Below are 20951 nucleotides of genomic sequence, written 5' to 3'. Positions count from 1 at the left end.
GTTGCAGGGCCGGATTTACCATAAGGCACTGTAGGCACGTGCCTACAGGCGCCTGATGATTGAAAGGCGGCCACTCCCCCTTGAGCGCCTCCCTTCCTCCTTCCCTATGCAGAGTCCTGATGAGGGATTACTTACCCTGCTCTGTGTATTCCACTGATGAGATCTCCCTTCAGTCGGGGCACCTCTAGCTACTTAATACTGAGGTTCCTCTAGCTACCTAATACTTGAGAGCACCTCTAGCTACTTAATATTGAGGGTTCCTCTGGCTACCTATTACTAAGGGGCACCTGTAGCTACAGGGGCAAATCCAGGATTTTCAAGGGGGGGATTCCTGATAGGTCTCTTTTGGCAAGCCGCACACTACCGCGCATGCGTTTGCCCACAAAATCCACATGATGCACAGCATTTCTCCACAAAATACACACAATGCGCAGTGTTTCCCTACAAAATACACATGAAGCAGTAGCGTTTCACCAAAATATATATAATGTGGCAGTGATTAAGTAGCCAGATAACCCCGCTTTATTATGGATAACGAAATTACCCCACCCCTCTTTAGTATAGGAGACCAGATGACCCCCATTTATCACACAGGTAGCAGACCTGAAAATCGAAATGTGGGCAACATTCACCAGAAAATCGCAATGTGGGCAGCAGTGACCAGAAAATCGTAATGTGGGCAGCAGACACCTGAAAATCGCAATGTGGGCAGCAGTTACCAGAAAATCGCAATGTGGGCAGCAGACACCTGAAAATCACAATGTGGGCAGCAGTGACCAGAAAATCGTAATGTGGGCAGCAGTGACCAGAAAATCGTAATGTGGGCAGCAGACACCTGAAAATCGCAATGTGGGCAGCAGTGACTAGAAAATCGTAATGTGGGCAGCAGTGACCAGAAAATCGTAATGTGGGCAGCAGACACCTGAAAATCGTAATGTGGGCAGCAGTGACCAGAAAATCATAATGTGGGCAGCAGACACCTGAAAATCGCAATGTGGGCAGCAGACACCTGAAAATAGCAATGTGGGCAGCAGACACCTGAAAATCGCAATGTGGGCAGCAGACACCTGAAAATCGCAATGTGGGCAGCAGACACCAGAACATCATAATGTGGGCAGCAGACACCTATAAATCGCAATGTGGGCAGCAGACACCAGAAAATCATAATGTGTGCAGCAGACACCTGAAAATCGTAATGTGGGCAGCAGACACCAGAAAATCACAATGTGTGCAGCAGACACCAGAAAATCACAATGTGTGCAGCAGGCACTAGAAAATCACAATGTGTGCAGCAGACACCTGAAAATCGTAATGTGGGCAGCAGACACCTGAAAATCGTAATGTGGGCAGCAGTCACCTGAAAATCATAATGTGGGCAGCAGTCACCTGAAAATCGCAATGTGGGCAGCAGTGACCAGAAAATCGCAATGTGGGCAGCAGTGACCAGAAAATCGCAATGTGGGCAGCAGTGACCAGAAAATCGTAATGTGGGCAGCAGTGACCTGAAAATCGTAATGTGGGCAGCAGGCACCAGAAAATCGTAATGTGGGCAGCAGTGACCAGAAAATCGTAATGTGGGCAGCAGTCACCAGAAAATCGTAATGTGGGCAGCAGACACCTGAAAATCATAATGTGGGCAGCAGACACCTGAAAATCGCAATGTGGGCAGCAGTGACCAGAAAATCGTAATGTGGGCAGCAGACACCTGAAAATCACAATGTGGGCAGCAGTCACCAGAAAATCGCAATGTGTGCAGCAGTGACCAGAAAATAGCAATGTGGACAGCAGACACGTGAAAATCACAATGTGGGCAGCAGACACCAGAAAAAAAAAATGCACCTGTGAAAAAAAAACAATTCACTTACCTGACAGAAGTATCCTCTCCTGGCATCTGGCGTGCAGCTCCCTGAGTCCTCCTGCAGCACATCTCGCGCGCTGACAGGCAGAGTGCAGGGCTACGGCAAGATGGCTCCCGAAGCCCTGTACTGGAGACACAAACAGTCTCCAGTACAGGGCTTCGGCAGCCATCTTGCCGTAGCCCTGCTCTGCCTCCCGGGAGACTGAGGGCTGCGGGGAAGAAGCTCTACACCTGGCTGGGGGGTCCCGCAATCGGGAGGGCGTCAGCGCTCCCCTCCACACACGGCTGGCGGGCCCCGGGCCCCCCTGCAGCCGATGGGGATCCCGGCGCACACACATGAGCAGGCGGCAGCTGCACTATAACAGTGGCTGCCGCTGCTCAGATTCAGGAGGCACCTCCGGTCTAGGTGCGAGGGGGTGGTTCCAGACACCCGGAACACCCCCTTCCGTGCGCTATTGAGCTATTCCTGTGATGGGAAGGGAAGTAAGGAAGAAGTGACAGCTGGGCCAGCTAGCAGACTTACAGTGCAGTTTGTTGGGGTCTGTAGGTTCATGGAGCGTGAAGTCTAAGGAGCCAGGGCATCTGTGCCTATAGGCTCCTGTGAGGTAAATCTGGGCCTGCTTTGTTGACCTACACATAGTTCTTCACAATTTATTAATTCAGTGTGTCAATATTGGTGTCAGCTTGTACTCATCTTACACTCAAGTGTATACAGTTTGTGAAGCTCTGTGTTTGCTGTGGAACTTATAATTTGATGACATATATGGATCACAAACATATGATTTGTTCTTTAAGACCTCTTTGGACTCCTTTAATGGAAGGTTCATTGATGGACAGCAGTCAAATGTCTCTCTGTAAAAAAGCTTTACAGGTTAACATCATGGCAACTTTATGGCTTAAGAGGTGGTTATCAGTGCCTATAGTCTAGATTGAAGCTAGGAGGGACTGGGGTTATAAACAGAGATCCACTACTGCAACAGATTGTGTGTTTTCTATAGTAAACTGGCCAGTTAAGTTATTACTTTACTATCTGTCTACAATATCCTAAATCTTAAAGAAACTGTCAACAACTATTATGACATTTGTTGTCATTTTGTTCTTGCAATTTTATTGATCTATAAACTATTTGAAAAGACTGGGTGTAACCTTTACAAAGGGAAAACAATTCTAATAACAGCCCTAAAGGTATGTGCCTGCAGTTGAGTCAAATGTATGTTTTGCATACCTATATAATTATAGAGAACACTCCTTTTAGACATGGTGGTGTGCCACTATAGTGGACAATTAGAACTCTTTTGGAATGAGGGAGAAAATTATGCTCTGCTTACCCTTTAGTAGTTATATTATGATTACCGTTTACTAATATTACAATGGCATCTTCCACAGTATAGAGTTGCAGTCATGTCACTGTCAATATAACCCCTATTCATAGGGCCTGATGCAAATGATACATTTTACTGTTACTAGCGCAGGCAGAGCACTGGACATGAACCTTTTAGTGCCATGTGCCTTATCACAGTAACATGCATGCTGCTATGTGTGACAGTGTGCACTAGTGTCTTCTCCTCTGCTGTCTGACTGTCACTCAGCACTTGGCACGTGTCAAGTGTCAAGTGCCACGTGCCGAGTGACAGTCAGACAGGAGAGGAGAAGACACTAGTGCACACTAACTGTCACACTGCCACTGCTCACAGCACAGCAGTTCTGTAGAAAGCTAACATCGTAGTACTACTACTCTAACAACTACTAGCACACTGACTGCAGTACTACAGTACTAACTACACAATAACACAGTAATCCTATCCCCTAATCCCTAACCTAACCTATACCTAATGCTAATAGCTGGCCAGCAGGCAGCAGCTGGCCTGGTCTGTGCACAGCACACACATGGACACATAGCAGCTGCCTGCAGCACACACTCTGATTGTCACACAAATCACATCAAGCTAATTAATGATTTAACAATAGTGTAGTGAAAGTGAAGGTGTTAATCACTGAACAGCTTATCACTGTGTACAGTCCTTGGCCCAGCAGCACTAGAGCACACACTTTGACTGTCACACTATGACATCAATCAAGCTAATTAACAATTTAACAATAGTGTAGTGATAGTAGTGAAGGGGTTAATCACTGAACAGCTTTAGGTTTATTACTGTGAACAGCCCTTGGTAGGCCACCAGCACTGGAGCATGTCTCTCAGTGAGCATTCAGCAAGCTAAGACGATATGTATCATCATGGCAGCCCTCCTTATTATACAGGGGGAATTGCCAGTGTTCCTTTCTGTGATTGGGTGCCAGGGTTTAGGCTGGGAGCCCTCTGATTGGCTCAATGAAGTCAGGTGAGGCTGGCCAGGGTTCCCCTCTGTGATTGGTTGCTAGGGCTTCTGCTGGGAGCCCTCTGATTGGCTCCAGGACGTCATCTCATTAGTTACAGTATTTCGGATCCGGATATCCGCAATATCCGTGGATATCCGGGTTATGCGCCAAATATCCGCAGATAGCTAGCCGGATTTTTTTTAACAAATCGGGATCCACATCGGATAGCGTAAAAAAGTTTGGTTATCCGGTTACCCAGTTAAATACACATCAAAAGTCCCAGGCAAAAATCTAGCTTTCACATAAACCCCTATTTTAAGGTCACAAATCTCATTGAGTGTTCAATTACAGGCCTACACACTGCTTTACAACATCAGGCAGTGTATCCCTCTCTCATCTTCCAGGGAATTGTAGAATTTCAAAAGTCAGCTTATTTACCTTGGTCGGGAATTGAACCCAGGTCTTGGCCAGGAATTGAACCCAGGTCTGAGTGCTTGGTAGTCAGCTCTCTTACCCGCTATACCACCACACTACGTGCTGAAGGCAGCCTAGCATGTACCATTATGATATATTCTAGCGAAAAATGAGCTTGCTTAAAGATTTGTAGGCTTTTAAAAGCCAGCTTACATACCTTGGCCGGGAATTGAACCCAGGTCTGAGTGCTTGGTAGTCAGCTCTCTTAACCGCTATACCACCACCAACACTACATGCTGAAGGCAGCCTAGCATGTACCATTATGATATATCCTAGAGAAAAATGAGCTTTCTTGAAGATTTCTAGGCTTTTGAAAGCCAGCTTACATACCTTGACCGGGAATTGAACCCAGGTCTTGGCTGGGAATTGAACCCAGGTCTGAGTGCTTGGTAGTCAGCTCTCTTAACCGCTATACCACCAACACTACATGCTGAAGCCAGCCTAGCATGTACCATTGTGATATACCCAAGAGAAAAATTAGCTTGCTTAAAGATTTGTAGGCTTTTAAAAGCCAGCTTAAAAACCTTGGCAGGAATTGAACCCAGGTCTTGGCTGGGAATTAAACCCAGGTCTGAGTGCTTGGTAGTCAGCTCTCTTAACCGCTATACCACCACCAACACTACATGCTGAAGCCAGCCTAGCATGTACCATTATGATATATCCTAGAGAAAAATGAGCTCTCTCTCTCTAGTACTTGATGGTTTTAAGCTGAAAATTCACTTCAATGGCATCAACGGATACCAGCAGAATTTCACAGGCAATTTCAGAATTTTGCCGGATTCTCTTCGGACAACTGTTGAACACAAAAGGCAAGGCCATGCCTGGGTGGGGTTGAACCACCAACCTTTTAGTTAACAGCCAAACACGCTAACCAATTGTGCCACAGAGACTGTGTTCAATTCCTGGCCAATGTTAGTTGGCTTTTGACATACTACACATCCTTAAGCAAGCTCATTTTTCTCTAGGATATATCATAAGGGTACATGCTAGGCTGCCTTCAGCATGTAGTGTTGGTGGTGGTATAGCGGTTAAGAGAGCTGACTACCAAGCACTCAGACCTGGGTTCAATTCCCGGCCAAGGTATGTAAGCTGGCTTTTAAAAGCCTGCAAATCTTTAAGCAAGCTCATTTTTCTCTAGAATGTATCATAATGGTACATGCTAGGCTGCCTTCAGCATGTAGTGTTGGTGGTGGTATAGCGGTTAAGAGAGCTGACTACCAAGCACTCAGACCTGGGTTCAATTCCCAGCCAAGGTATGTAAGCTGGCTTTTAAAAGCCTACAAATCTTTAAGCAAGCTCATTTTTCTCTAGGATATTGTAAGGAAACGTGGAAGAGCCGCCGCCATGAGTCGGCGGGAGGCGGCTCTTTCCGCACACGGCATGGCGGAGTACGGAGAGAGACACACTCAGTGTGAGGCGGCTGTCTCCATACGGGGCATGGCGGAGCGCGGAGAAACCGCCGCGTTGGACGTGGCGGTTAGCGCGCATGGCCCCATTGCTGAGGCACCGCAGAGCGGTGCTGGTGTGGCTGGGACATCTAGTCCCTCTAGGTTTAGAGTGACACGCGCGCACTCAGGCAGGGATTATATGCCAGCCAGAAGTGAGTCAGCTGACCAGGCTGGTTAGCTGACACTGGCCCCACATCTCATTGGTCCAGCACTTAGGGAGGTGCTGGAGAGATGCCTGTGTATATATACTGCAGGCTGTTCAGTTGCTGGTTGTCTGGCGTTGCGAACACTTCGTGGTAGCACTCAGACCTGTCTGTATCTGTGTTCTAGCATAGTTTCCAAAGGTGTTGACGGCTACGGATCTCACACCTTAGCGTTAGGAAATTATATTGTATTATCTGTTATGACTTTCTGCTTGCCTGACTACTCTTGTGAACTCTGATTCTGTACCTCGATATTTCTGATTCTCTGTTGCCGAACCCCGGCTCGCTCTAAGACTCTGTATCTGCCTCCTGTTTTTGTACCTCGATATATCTGATTCCTTGTTGCCAAACCCTGCCTGTACTTTAGACTCCGCCTCTGCCTTCTGAATCTGTACTTTATCTGTCCGTGTGTTTACGACCTGGCTTGTCCGACCTCGAGAACCGACCTTACTGTTAGAGGCGGTTCCCAGTCCTGGTAGTTATAGTTACACTCCCTCTTGAGTGTCACTCTCGTTCTGTCGTTCCTTCTCTCTGCCTGACTCCTTCTCCCGGGAGAGTCCAGAAGGAATTGCGCAGTAATTCTTACTGCTCTGAGGCCCAGTCCTCTAAATATTACTGTTTGCACCAAACACTCTTACTCTACTCAGGTGTCCAGAGGTTAGCTTGTATATCGGATTATCGGTGATACTGCAGATCATCCATAATCTGGTATATATCTGTATTCCCAGTGATACTGCAGATCACCGGTAATCAGATCCTCTCTGTGTTACACCGATCGTTACAGAACGCCAGACCAAAAAACTAATATGGACGCACGCACTGACCGTCTGGGCGCACTTGCCACCTCGGTGGATAAAATCAACCAAGTGCTGGGTAATCACCAAGCATTAATTGATGCCCTATCAGAGTCTGTACAAGCCCTCCAAACGTCAGTGAATGAGGTGCGATCCCCTCCTAGCGTTGACATACGTATGCCGGTACCTGAAAGGTTTTCTGGCCACAGATCTGACTTCCAAAATTTTAGGAGTAGAGTGTTGTCCTATTTTGAGCTGAGACCCCAGTCTTCAGGGACTGAAACTCAGAGGGTCACATTCATTAAGACTCTATTGTCAGGCGATTCTCAGACATGGGCGTACAGTTTGCCCACCGAGCACACAGCCCTTACCTCTGTAGAGGAATTTTTTAAAGCCATGGCAGTAATTTATGACGACCCGGACCTGGCCGCGACCTCTGAGCGGAAGCTCAAGCTTTTGCGGCAAGGCAAAGGTCCGGTCGAAGATTATGCGGCTGAATTTAGAAGATGGTCAGTTACGGCCAGATGGGACAACTATGCCCTGCTGGACCGCTTTCTGTCTGGTTTGTCGGATGAGGTCCCTGACTTGATGTTAAGTCAGCCCGAGCCCAAAACAGTCGATGAGGCCATCTCTTCGGCCATTCGAATCGACCGCAGGCTACGCCATCAGAGACAGATTAGGGGCAGTCACCATGTCAGGGTGACATCTTACGCGGCACCTTACGCTGCACCCCTGGTAACTCCATCTCCGCCTGTCTCATCCTCTCTGGCCTTGCCTCCACCCGAGCCAATGCAGATTGGTCGGTCAAAACTGACCCAGGTGGAGCGAAGGCGGAGAATGACTGAACAACTGTGTCTGTACTGTGCAGAAGGAGGGCATAGAGTGCGAAACTGTCCTAACAAGCCGGGAAACGAGTTTGCCTAGGAGTAGTGGGGGGTGACACCCTAGGCACACAATTCTCACCTCTTAAAGAAAAAAAATTACTTCTCCCTTGTACGATTACATGGGATAACAAGTCTGTAGCCACTGAATCTTTTATTGATTCTGGCTCAGCGGCTAATTTTATGAATTATGAATTTGCTCAGAAATTGGGTATTCCTCTCACTCCAGTGAGGCCTCCCATTCAAGTCACGGCAGTGGACGATTCTCCCCTGCAACGGAATCGTTCCCTGTCACAGACCCCAGAGGTGAAAGTCACTATAGGGGTTCTGCATGGGGAACAATTACAGTTTTTTGTGTTACATATGTCACCCTCCACTATCATCCTAGGCATGCCGTGGTTACAAGTCCATTCACCACAAATAGACTGGGCCACGGGTCAGTTAGTGTCCTGGTCACCTCATTGTTTTCAGCAGTGTTTAGGAAAGCTGACGTTGGGTCAAACCAGGGTTCAGGTGGAAGGGGTACCAGACCAGTACTCTGAATATTCTGATGTGTTTTGTCCCAAGGCCGCTGATAAGTTGCCCCCACATCGCCCTTTCGACTGTCGCATCGATCTTCGTTCAAGTTGCATGCCCCCCCCGGGGCCATTTGTACAATTTATCTGGACCCAAAAAATGGCCATGCAAGTTTATATTCAAGAAAATTTGGCCAAGGGTTTCATTCGGCTGTCCCGGTCACCGGCTGGGGCAGGTTTCTTTTTTGTTAAGAAAAAAGACGGAGGTCTACGGCCTTGCATTGATTACCGGGGCCTGAATAAGATTACGGTGAAGAATCGTTATCCGCTTCCCCTGGTAGACGACTTATTCACACAGGTCACCAATGCCAAAGTTTTTTCTAAGCTAGACTTACGGGGTGCATACAACCTGGTACGAATAAGACAGGGCGATGAGTGGAAGACGGCCTTTAATACGCCCGACAGGCATTACGAGTATTTAGTGATGCCCTTCGGGCTATGCAATGCGCCAGCCGTCTTTCAGGAGCTCATCAATGAGGTCTTCAGGGAGGTGTTGGGGAGATTTGTTCTAGTAAACCTAGATGATATACTTATTTTCTCCAACAACCTCTCTGAGCATAGGACCCATGTTAAATTTGTCTTGGACAAACTAAGACGGAACCAGCTTTACGCCAAACTGGAAAAATGTGTATTTGAGGTAACTTCTGTTGCCTTTCTGGGGTATATAATTTCCACCTCAGGCCTGTCCATGGACCCTGCCAAAGTCTCCGCTGTTCTGGAATGGCCGCAGCCAGTGGGGTTGAAGTCTTTACAGCGGTTTTTAGGCTTTGCGAATTATTATAGAAGGTTCATAAAGGGGTATTCCACGGTCATTGCACCTCTCACCTGTCTTACAAAAAAAGGGGCTGATACCACCCACTGGTCTCCTGAAGCATTAAACGCATTTTTCACCTTAAAGGATTTATTTTGTTCCGCTCCCATCCTGAGACATGTGGACACCTCTTATCCGTTTATTGTTAAGGTAGACGCCTCGGAGGTTGGGGTAGGGGCTGTGCTGTCTCAGCGGTCAGGGTTGCAGGGAAGACTACATGTAACGATCGGTGAGCACAGAGAGTATCTGATTACCGGTGATCTGCAGTATCACTGGGAATACAGATATATACCAGATTATAAGTGATCTGCAGTCTCACCGATAATCCGATATACTAGCTAACCTCTGTTCACCTGAGTAGAGTGTAGTGTTTGGTGTAACAGTAACACTTTGAGGATTAGGCCTCAGTGCAGCAAGGAGTACTGCACAGATTCCTTCCGCAGACCTGAGCTCTCCAAGACGGGAGGAGTCAGACTGACAGTAGGAAGGATGTCTGGAAGTGACCCTCAGGAGGAAGGGTCGCTAACAGAGCGAGGAACCGCCTCTAACGGTAAGGTCGGTTCTCGAGGTCGGACAAGCCAGGTCGTACACACACAGACAGATAAAGTACAAGATCAGGAGACAAAGGCGGAGTCTAAGTACAAGCAGGGTTCGGCAACGGGGTATCAGAAATATCGAGGTACAGAATCAGGAGGCTGAGGCGGAGTCTAGAAACGAGCCGGGGGTCGGCAACAGAGTGTCAGAAATATCGAGGTACAAGATCAGAGTTCAGAAGGATAGTCAAGGCAGGCAAAGGTCATAACAGATAATCACAATCAAACTAGTACTTTAAGCTATCAACAGAATCTAGCTTAGTGTAGGATTACAGCTCCAGCTGGTCCCGGCACACTAACGGATCTGACTACGGATCTGGGTGCTCCCACGTATGTGATCGCACGCCAGACAAAGAGCAAGTGAACAACCAGCAGTATATATACTCTAGGACCTTTCCAGGACCTCCCTAATTGCTGGTCCAATGGGAGCAGTGGAATTTGTCAGCTGACCCAGCTGGTCAGCCGACTCCCTTCTAACTGCTATTTAAACTCTGCCTCTGTGCTCGCGCGCGTGTAAGTCTGAATCTTGGTGGACTATCAGTCCCAGCCACACCAGTACTGTCATGCAATGTATCTAGTGCGGGGGCCGCCTCTGATGCGGATTCCGCCGTTACCAATGCGGATTCCGCCGCACTGCCTATGCGGCATGCGGCGTTTTTTCCGCGTTGTGACGCCATGCTGGACACGGAAACAGCCGCCTCACTTCGAGAGACGGCGGCCTTTCCGCGTTTCCTTACACTACACCCTTGTGCTTATTTCTCTCGTAGGTTCTCTCCGGCAGAGAGAAACTACGATATAGGTAACAGAGAGCTCTTAGCCATTAAACTTGCCTTTGAGGAGTGGCGTCACTGGCTAGAAGGGGCAGAACATACGATTACTGTATACACGGATCACAAGAATTTGGAATACATCGAGGGGGCTAAGAGATTAAGTCCTCGTCAGGCTCGATGGTCTTTATTTTTTTCGAGGTTCAGATTCGTAATTACGTATACCCCGGGTAGCAAGAACATTAAGGCAGATGCCCTGTCCAGATGTTTTGAGCCGGAGACAGCACAGCCCTCGGCCCCAGAGACCATTATCCCACAGATATTAGTGCTAGCAGTAACGGACACTTGGGAAGACTGGACAGAGACCTTGAGTCCCTTTCAGCAGGATGTCCCCGAGGGGAAGCCTGAGGGGGTTTTATTTGTGCCTCTGCCATTCCGTCTCCGGATGCTACAGATGTTCCATTCACACAAGAATGCGGGACATCCTGGGGCGTCTAGAACGCAAGATCTTGTGGCCAGGTGTGCTTGGTGGCCTTCTCTGGCAGTAGACTGCAAAGAATTTGTTAGGGAATGTGCGGTATGTGCTAAAAGCAAACCCTCCCGGCTGGCACCTGTAGGTACGTTGCAGCCTTTACCCACCCCGAGTGAACCATGGACCCACTTGTCCATGGATTTTGTGGGTGAGCTTCCCAGGTCAGAGGGCATGTCGGTCATTTGGGTGGTGGTCGACCGCTTCAGCAAGATGGCCCATTTTGTGCCCTTGAAAGGACCCAGGAATTGGCCGACTTGTTAATCATACACGTGTTCCGGCTGCACGGCATTCCGGAAAACATAGTATCCTATCGGGGAGTCCAATTCATAACTAGATTCTGGAGGGCATTCTGCCATCAAATGGGCATGAAGCTGTCGTTTTCATCGGGCTACCACCCACAGACCAATGGTCAGACGGAGAGGGTCAACCAGTCTTTGGAGCAGTTTTTAAGATGCTACGTTGCAGAGGCGCAGAATGACTGGGTCAAATTTCTGCCCTTTGCAGAATTCGCACAAAATAATTTGAAAACTTCTTCCACCGGATTTTCTCCGTTCCAGGTAGTGTCCGGGAGATTGCCCAAGTTCTCACCATTGCCAGTGGCCTCCACTCCGTTCCCTGCTCTGGAGGCCTGGCAAAGGTCTTTTAAAGACATTTGGCGGACGGTGAGAGATAGTTTGGAAAAGGCGTTTATGAGTCAGAAAGGTCAAGCTGACAAGAGACGGTCCTTGGAGTGGAGATTCCAACCAGGAGACTTGGTTTGGGTATCCACACGTCACTTGACCCTGAAAGACAAATTGGGTCCCAGGTTTGTTGGTCCATTTTCTGTGACTAAGAAAATCAACAACGTCACTTATGCCATTGATCTTCCTGCCAGCATGCGGGGCGTAAGTTCTTTTCACGTATCCCTGCTTAAACCTGCAGTCCATGTGGGTCCCACTCCTCCTCCTCCTGTGATGGTAGATGACCAACCCGAGTACGAAGTAGAGAAAATATTAGACTCACGCATTGTACAGAACTCGGTACAGTATCTAGTGCATTGGAAAGGGTATGGCATTGAGGAGAGACGATGGGTACCGGGGAGTCGCATGCATGCGGATGAATTAAGGAAGGAGTTTCATGTCTTACATCCGGAAAAGCCTGGAAGGAGCTGTCCGGAGTCCACTCCTCGGGGGGGGGTACTGTAAGGAAACGCAGAAGAGCCGCCGCCATGAGTCGGCGGGAGGCGGCTCTTTCCGCACACGGCATGGCGGAGTACGGAGAGACAGCCGCCTCCACTCAGTGTGAGGCGGCTGTCTCCATACGGGGCATGGCGGAGCGCAGAGAAACCGCCGCGTTGGACGCGGCAGTTAGAGTGCATGGCCCCATTGCTGAGGCACCGCAGAGCGGTGCTGGTGTGGCTGGGACACGTAGTCCCTCTAGGTTTAGAGTGACACACGCGCACTCAGGCAGGGATTATATGCCAGCCAGAAGTGAGTCAGCTGACCAGGCTGGTCAGCTGACACTGGCCCCACATCTCATTGGTCCAGCACTTGGGGAGGTGCTGGAGAGATGCCTGTGTATATATACTGCAGGCTGTTCAGTTGCTGGTTGTCTGGCGTTGCGAACACTTCGTGGCAGCACTCAGACCTGTCTGTATCTGTGTTCTAGCATAGTTTCCAAAGGTGTTGACGGCTACGGATCTCACACCTTAGCGTTAGGAAATTATATTGTATTATCTGTTATGACTTTCTGCTTGTCTGACTACTCTTGTGAACTCTGATTCTATACCTCGTTATTTCTGATTCTCTGTTGCCGAACCCCGGCTCGCTCTAAGACTCTGTATCTGCCTCCTGTTTTTGTACCTCGATATATCTGATTCCCTGTTGCCGAACCCTGCCTGTACTTTAGACTCCGCCTCTGCCTTCTGAATCTGTACTTTATCTGTCCATGTGTTTACGACCTGGCTTGTCCGACCTCGAGAACCGACCTTACTGTTAGAGGCGGTTCCCAGTCCTGGTAGTTACACTCCCTCTTGAGTGTCACTCTCGTTCTGTCGTTCCTTCTCTCTGCCTGACTCCTCCTCCCGGGAGAGTCCAGAAGGAATTGCGCAGTAATCTTTACTGCTCTGAGGCCCAGTCCTCTAAATATTACTGTTTGCACCAAACACTCTTACTCTACTCAGGTGTCCAGGGGTTAGCTTGTATATCGGATTATCGGTGATACTGCAGATCATCTATAATCTGGTATATATCTGTATTCCCAGTGATACTGCAGATCACCGGTAATCAGATCCTCTCTGTGTTACACCGATCGTTACAGATATATCATAATGGTACATGCTAGGCTACCTTCAGCATGTAGTGTTGGTGGTGGTATAGCGGTTAAGAGAGCTGACTACCAAGCACTCAGACCTGGGTTTAATTCCTGGCCAAGACCTGGGTTTAATTCCCGGCCAAGGTATATAAGCTGGCTTTTGAAATTCTACAATTCCCTGGAAGATGAGGGACTGGAAAGTAATAACAATTATCTAGGAACAAGTCTATAAGAGCCTAACTAAACTCTCCCTAGCAGAGTCTGTCAGCAGCTGTCCCTTAACTAATTAGTGCAGGCAGACTAGTGAGTAAAACGGCACAAGGACCTTGCCTTTTATAAGGGGGGGGGTGGGGCTCCAGGAGTGAGTGCAGTCTGATTGGCAACACTGTGCCTGCTGACTGTGATGTAGAGGGTCAAAGTTCTGCTCAATAGAGCATTATGGGGCGAATCGAACTTCCGGGAAAGTTTGCCTTCGCAGGCGAACGCGAACCACCCGAAGTTCGCCTGGAACCGTTCGCCGGTGAACCGTTCGGCCCATCTCTAGTAAGTATGACCTAAGCCTGTTACTGACCCTGATTCTGCCTAATGCTTGGTACTGCAGCCATCTGATCTAACGTGTATGACCTTAGCCTGTTACCGACTCCGATTCTGCCTAGCCCTTGTACTGCAGCCATCTGATCTAATGTGTATGACCCTAGCCTGTTATCGACTCCAATTCTGTCTAGCTCACCGTACTGCAGCCAGCTGATATTGTGTATTGGTCCACATAGCACCTAGCGTGATAATACGATATCATTGCCAAACCATTGCTTTCTGAAAATTATAACACATGCAGTGGCAAAAGAGCCTAGCTGAAATAGATATTATTGGGGGAATGCTTTTATTAGGCATACCCTGGATACTTAAAGAGGAACTTAAGTGAAAAGGGGAAAAAATAAATCAATACATTGCAAAGTGAGAAGTTAAAATATAGAAGAGAGATCAAGAAATGATAGATATTCATCATGTAATTTGTTCATGTTGTTTGATCCACAATGAGCCTGCATGTAATCTTTACTACTGGTAGATGTGAGAAATACCAAACAGCACCAACTGCCATTATTTATAACCACACCTCCTAGCAATGCGATAGGCTAAAAGGTTGTTCTTATAGATCTACATATGCACAGAGTGAGATACTGGTTGCTTGGCAGTTGGAAAAAGACGTTATTCCCAACAATACATCAAGGCTCACAGACAGGAAACTGTCAGGACCTAGGTCATGACATCACACTGTGGGAGGGGTGTCACCACAATATTACCCACCCCTGATGCTCTATTGAAGAAAAGTTAAAGATATCTCATGAGAAAGGGGGCATCAGCTACTGATTGGAATGAAGTTCAATGCTTGGTTGCAGTTCTTCTTTAAGTACTCTGTAGCTACAACAGATCTGCAAGGCAGTTGGAGCTAAATAGAGTTTTCAGAAAACATGCAGGCAATTAACTAAACCATGACATGCAATTATTCCATCTGTATCTACTGTATACTGGTTGTTTACCTGAACACCAAGGATTAAATAGTAAAACGAAGCTCTCAAGCAAATAGCATTTGGAGTTTCCCTTGTGTGTCCCCTCCAGGTATAGGCTGTAACGACCAATACAAGCTGTGGCAGCAGAACAAACGTTGATAGATAAAGAATTCTCATTTTCACTTTCCAGCTCTGCACTCCAAGTCTTACTGGAACTTATAGTGGTCACAGAAAACTGGACCAGAGTTCGTGATTGCACGGATGGGAGTGGACCTGGAGAAAGTAATAAGACACAGTGATTAATATTTTTCTGCACATCTCATGATTTAATGCATGTGAGTGTGCGCAACTTTCCAACAGGTCTGTGGGAAGGGCATACAAAAATGCTGGATGTGAGGATACAATTAATTTTTGATACAGATGACTGATAGCAAAGAAAGAGAGGAGATCTGCACAATGCTTAAGGCGAAATATATTATCATTTAGTATTTATGCTAACTTTCCACTTGTGCGAAAACGGGCCGATTCCTCGGCCACGAATTCAGATGGAATTTGGCAGCCTATAGAAGTCTATGCAGAGCATTCGAATTTGTGGCCGAGGAAAAATCTGAGGCCCTGCAGCATAATATCGTGCATCTTGTCTGAACCCCATAGCCCATAGCGGTGCACAGCGCTGTTAGAGGGATTCGGCTGCGAGACACGAGCAGTTGTGCTGGCATCACGTCTCGCAAGACGCATGCTGCGCACAAGTGGAAACCGGGCCTTACTGTATGTATATGTATATATATATATATATATATATATATATATATATATATATATATATATATATATATATCTTTATATATAGTCCTGACTTTTTCCGTAGTAGTTTTTTGGGGGGAGAGGGGGCAGTTAACTTACCTGTATATTACTAGGATGTGGGAGGTGTCCGGTTTCACTATGGCAGGGAGTGACACTGGAGTCCTCCTGCAGCCACCCGAATGCAGAGTTATTGCGAGCAAAGCAAGCTTAAAAGCAAAAGTTAACTCGCCTGCACCACCACGTAGTCCAGCGATGCCTGACCTCCTGTCACTGCTCCTCTCTCCCTAGTGCTGGCATCTCTTCCTGCACTCGTGTAATCACAGGAAAACAAGACAGGCACTAGGGGGAGAGCTGAGCAGTGACTGGAGAATGCATTAGTGTGGAGCAGGTGAGATAACGCTGTCAATAAATAACCATCAGCGGGTGTCAAATGCCCTAGGTATGCCACTGGCCAAAGGAACCAGTTTAATGGGAGTGTAAGCGGTGGATTTACTTTAAAAAAGGTGCTGCCTAATATTAAGGTTAAAATAATTTATTATACTCATGACAGTGGGCATCTTCCAAGTTCCTCAGGTCAGTCAGGAGTATCAAAGTATCCATAAATGAAGACCTGAGGGCCTCTGGATTTTTTATCCTCCGCATTTCAGATGATGACTGCTACTTCCAATGTGGTGATCGATTTCAAAATGGGTTAATTAAAATTAATACAAACTTCTTCACTTTGCCTGTGGCATTCATTGCTTTCATTGTGGTCCTCCTATGAAGTTGCATGAGTCTAACTGTGTCATTATAAAAATTGAAATTGTCACCGGAGTTATGTTAAATGCTGGTACATTGGCGATTAGTGGAAAAGTATGGATCATGCAGAAAAGTGGTAATCATTTTGGCTGATCAACATTTTTATAGATTTGGAGAACTAATATGTTGTTTTTAAAGGGAACATCAAAGAGGAACTGTCGCGAAAATCTTAAAATGTAAAACACATACAAACTAGAAGTACATTTCTCCCAGAGTAAAATGAGCCATAAATTACTTTTCTCCTATGTTCCTGTCACTTACAGTTAGAAGTAGAAATCTGTCATTACCGACAGATTTTGGACTAGCCCATCTTCTCATAGGGGGGTTCTCAGGATTTTCTTTATTGAAAAAAAAAACACTTAGTGAATGGTAGTTGCTCCGTCCAACTGCCAAAATAGTGTGCAGCGAGCAAGGAGGCTGGCAAGCATCTTTGTATAAATCTTTTTCAGGGAATGTCTTAATAAAGAATAAAGGCCATGCTGAGCATCCCCTATGGAGAGATGGACTAGCCCAAAACCTGTCGGTTATGTCAGATTTCTACTACCTACTGTGAGCGACAGCAACATAGGAGAGAAGTCATTTATGGCTTATTATACTCTGGGAGAAATGTACTTATTATTTGTATGTGTTTTAAATGTTAAGATTTTCGCGACAGTTCCTCTTTAACAGAGAGGGATATGGGTGTTTTCCTTTTAAACAATACTTGTCCTGATGAACTCTTTGGCTGCAGTAGTGGCAGAATCCCACACTTGAAACAAGCATGCAGCTAATCCAGTCTTACTTCATTTAGAGCACCTGACCTGCATGCTTGTTCAGGGGCTGTGGCTAAAAATATTAGAGATGCAGGATCAGCAGGGGAGTCGGGCAACTGGTATTGTTTTAAAAGGAAATATCCATATCCTTCGCAGTTTAGGTCCCCTCTAAGAAGTTTAAATAGGCTCCATTGATTTAAAGAAATTCTGTTACTTTTAAAAATACAGAGGTTTTATCTCTGCTTCCGTAAAGGGAAGCCTCCGGATGCTCCAGAAGCTGAAGCAGATGGTTATGGCGCTCTGCGCCGAGTGCCTGAGCTGGGCGGCACTCTAGTGCCAATGGTTTAGTGCAGAGCTCCCCAAACCTATCCTCAGGGCTCACCAACTGATTAACTACATGTGTGTATTTCCACAAAACATGCACTGTTGGTGGGCCTTAAGGACAGGGTTGGGGAACACTATACTATAGTGCACACCACACGCAAGAGTAATTTAGGCCAGACCCCAAATTACCTCTCCCTCAGAGTTGCTACGACTCTGAGGGTATATAGTATTTGTTGCCACTGGGAATTGAGTGGCAGCAGGGTGAACCGCCATTAGGCTTACCCTGCGCCCAGCTCACCGGCGGCATTAAATACGTACAACCAGAAGCATCTCCGATCCTTCTTGAGCCCACCACTGCTTGATGGGACCCTCTTTTTCTTCGCAGCCAGCTCGCTAATGGGAGTGCGGCTGGGCAACCATATTCAACAAGCGCTTATACCATTGTCCGTATTATTATGTACCCCGTGTTTTATTGCTTACTGTATAGTGTCACAGAACATGTTGACGCTTTATATACCAATAATAACAGAGTTGGAATGTGCTCGAGGGGTATGGGATAAGCCTCTGGATTGGGCATAATTACCAGGGAGCAGCCCCTACAATTGCAGGGGGGCCCAGAGCTGTGGGTCCCCAACTACTAACCTTCCCATCCTCTGATACAGGGGACTATACGTCAGATCAGGTGGTTTTGTGGCTCCACTTGTTATGGGTGAAGAGATCATAATGGCCACACTTGTTTTATGAGTCTAGTGAGATGGATGGGCTCCAAGGCCATGAAAACCAATATGGGAAGGTGTGAACATCTTGGGGGGTCCATCAAAATTTTACTGGGGGCATTACAATACGTAAAGTTAGTTTGAATCGCAGTTATGCCACTGATCTGAGGTAAGTATTTAACTTTTTCTCTAAATTTGAATTGAAGTATAACATTTGGATAACAAAACTAACTTCAGTCCCATTCCCTGTGAGTGAAAAGTGACAGGAATAACTGTGACACTGGTGGGGGGTGGTGCATACCTGTCTGGGCTCTAAGCCATAGATTCTCCAGCTTCTCATAAGTGCCTTTATGGAACAGCAGCTTCATGTTGAAGGGCTGACCTCTGCGAACAACAAGCTCTTTACATCTCCTGATGCATGCAGTCTGATGCTCCTGACTATTCCTTACTTTGTTGGTATCAACCCTTAACAGTTCCGGTGCTGATGAAGAAAACAAACAAAAAAAACAGATTAAACAATTTAATTTGGGAATAAACATCTCACAGTATCCAAATTGTCACACCATGTCAATGTGAATGTCACACAACATGAGTAAGCACTTGTCACGTAGTGGTGTTACATTAAATATGAATCTCCATGGGGGCGGTGGGGCTCTTCATTGCAGCTGATAGGTGGATAATTTAGTGCCTTTAGCACCTCCCCATGTAAAGCGGGGGCCCTAAATTGCTATGGATTGACGCAGGGATGATATATGAATTTTCCCCCTCCTTCAGCCAAGTAAAGCAGGGACAGCTTCACTCTTGTTCCTCACTGTTCCAAAGGGAGCAAAGGGCTTTCCTTTTTGTAAGGTGATATACATGACAACATTCTGTATTTAGTGACTCATACTGTAGACTAATAAACTGAAAATGGTTCCATGTACAAGGTGCCTGTGTATACATACAGCATTCCCAATTATTGCAGCTTACTTCCCTACTCACTTGCCCTCACTGTCATTTTTCCCAATCTCTTCCACCATTTTTTGTTGGTTTTGGTCATTTTCACTTTGTCATGGCCTCTCTGTCATCACTTCCTCCCTTCTTGCTGACATCACATGGGTGAACTTCCGCCCTCACTCCTTACTTCACTGACATTATTCACCCTTTGCATTTTTCCCCATTTCCTCAATCACCACTGACTACCACATATTACATTCTAAATCATTTTCAGGCATCAGCCATCCTTGTCCTATCGCGGATATTTTTAAACTTTACCAGTATTTGCAGACACATTACTCTCACTTCTTCCTTCTTCTCCCCCCCCCAGACTTCCTGTTTTTTTAAACCGGAAGTGATATCATATGCAGCAATCATGGGGCTATATAAATCCTCCAGACGGTGGGAACTGCACATAGAGGTGGTCCCTGCTTGTAAAACGTTAGTACTGAGGTAAATGTTTTTTTCATCTTTGTTTATACACGCTCCTGGACTTATTGGTTGTTGTTAGATGTGTTATTCTTATGTGGGACTATTTTTAGCTCCTGATATTTTACTTATATACATTTTATTGGCTGTGATGTTTTCTTAGGATAGTGTATATTTTTTAGTAGGGTGTATTTATATTTTTTTTTTCTCTTATGGGCATTTTATTATGTTTTATATTCACTACTAGTGTGATATATTTTTTTAAATATGTTTCCCCTTCTGTTTTTTAGTTATGCTAGATACTGTGGAATGTCAATGTATTTTATAGAATTTATATCATAACATATTATTATTATATTTTTTCTTGCATACTGTATATATATTTTCCTAGGTAATATAATATTTTATGAGTTAACCTCTTGAGGACCGTAGTGTTAAATCCCCCAGGCCATTTTTACCTAAATAGGCCACTGCAGCTTTGAGGCCTCGCTGCAGGGCCGCAGAACTCAGCACAAAAGTGATTTCTCTCCCCCCCCCCCCCATTTTTTTCTCCTCACCAACAGAGCCTTCTGTTGGTGGGGTCTGATCACACCCCCAATGTTTATTTATTTTTTGTAAATATTTTTTCCTTTTTTTAAAAAATAAATATGCTTTTTTTCCCCCACAACCCTGATGGGGGGAGGCTCCCCCCCATCAGCCAATTACAGCGATCGGCTGTAGATCGCAGCGCTGTACACACTTATTAGACAGCAGTTTCGCCGTCTAACGGTCTCCTACAGTCTCCCTTGCAAACTCTGCCCCCAGAACTGCTAGCCGATTGGCATTAGGCGGTCCCGGGGCTGCTGCCATGTCCACGCCAATTGGCGTGGAGCGATTGTCTAATGGTTAAAAAGTGATTTTATATATTTGTCTATTTTGCATACTGATGAGTGCCAATGTTTTTTATTTTTTCAGACACTTTCATTATTTGATCTGAGGAAGTGAACTGCGATCCACAAAGCACATTATCATTCAAGTGTCTGGTTTCTATTAAAAATTGTATTCACGTATTTGGGCTACCCCCTTCTTTTAGAGGTAAGCCTATTTATGTATGTTTTATCC

General features: G+C 46.3%; 1 protein-coding gene across 2 annotated transcripts in view; it reads right to left on the bottom strand.

Moving 5' to 3' along the window:
* Positions 1–20951, bottom strand: part of LOC137541680 (protein-glutamine gamma-glutamyltransferase 5-like) — a 147732-nt gene that overhangs the window by 91803 nt on the left and 34978 nt on the right. The window contains exons 1-3 of one of the 2 annotated variants that reach the window (XM_068263086.1): positions 19428–19503; positions 18748–18927; positions 15083–15325 (exon numbers count right to left, since the gene is read on the bottom strand). In XM_068263086.1, coding sequence (XP_068119187.1) covers positions 15083–15325; positions 18748–18927; positions 19428–19485 — 481 coding nt within the window. In that variant the 5' untranslated portion in view covers positions 19486–19503. Of the gene's footprint in view, positions 1–15082; positions 15326–18747; positions 18928–19427; positions 19504–20951 lie in introns of those variants that run through there. The other variant, XM_068263087.1, reaches the window with a different exon arrangement.

The sequence above is a fragment of the Hyperolius riggenbachi genome, chromosome 12 (genome assembly GCF_040937935.1).
Source record: "Hyperolius riggenbachi isolate aHypRig1 chromosome 12, aHypRig1.pri, whole genome shotgun sequence".
In the NCBI taxonomy this organism is placed as follows: Eukaryota; Metazoa; Chordata; class Amphibia; order Anura; family Hyperoliidae; genus Hyperolius; species Hyperolius riggenbachi.
This window is presented reverse-complemented; position numbering and strand designations above follow the sequence as displayed.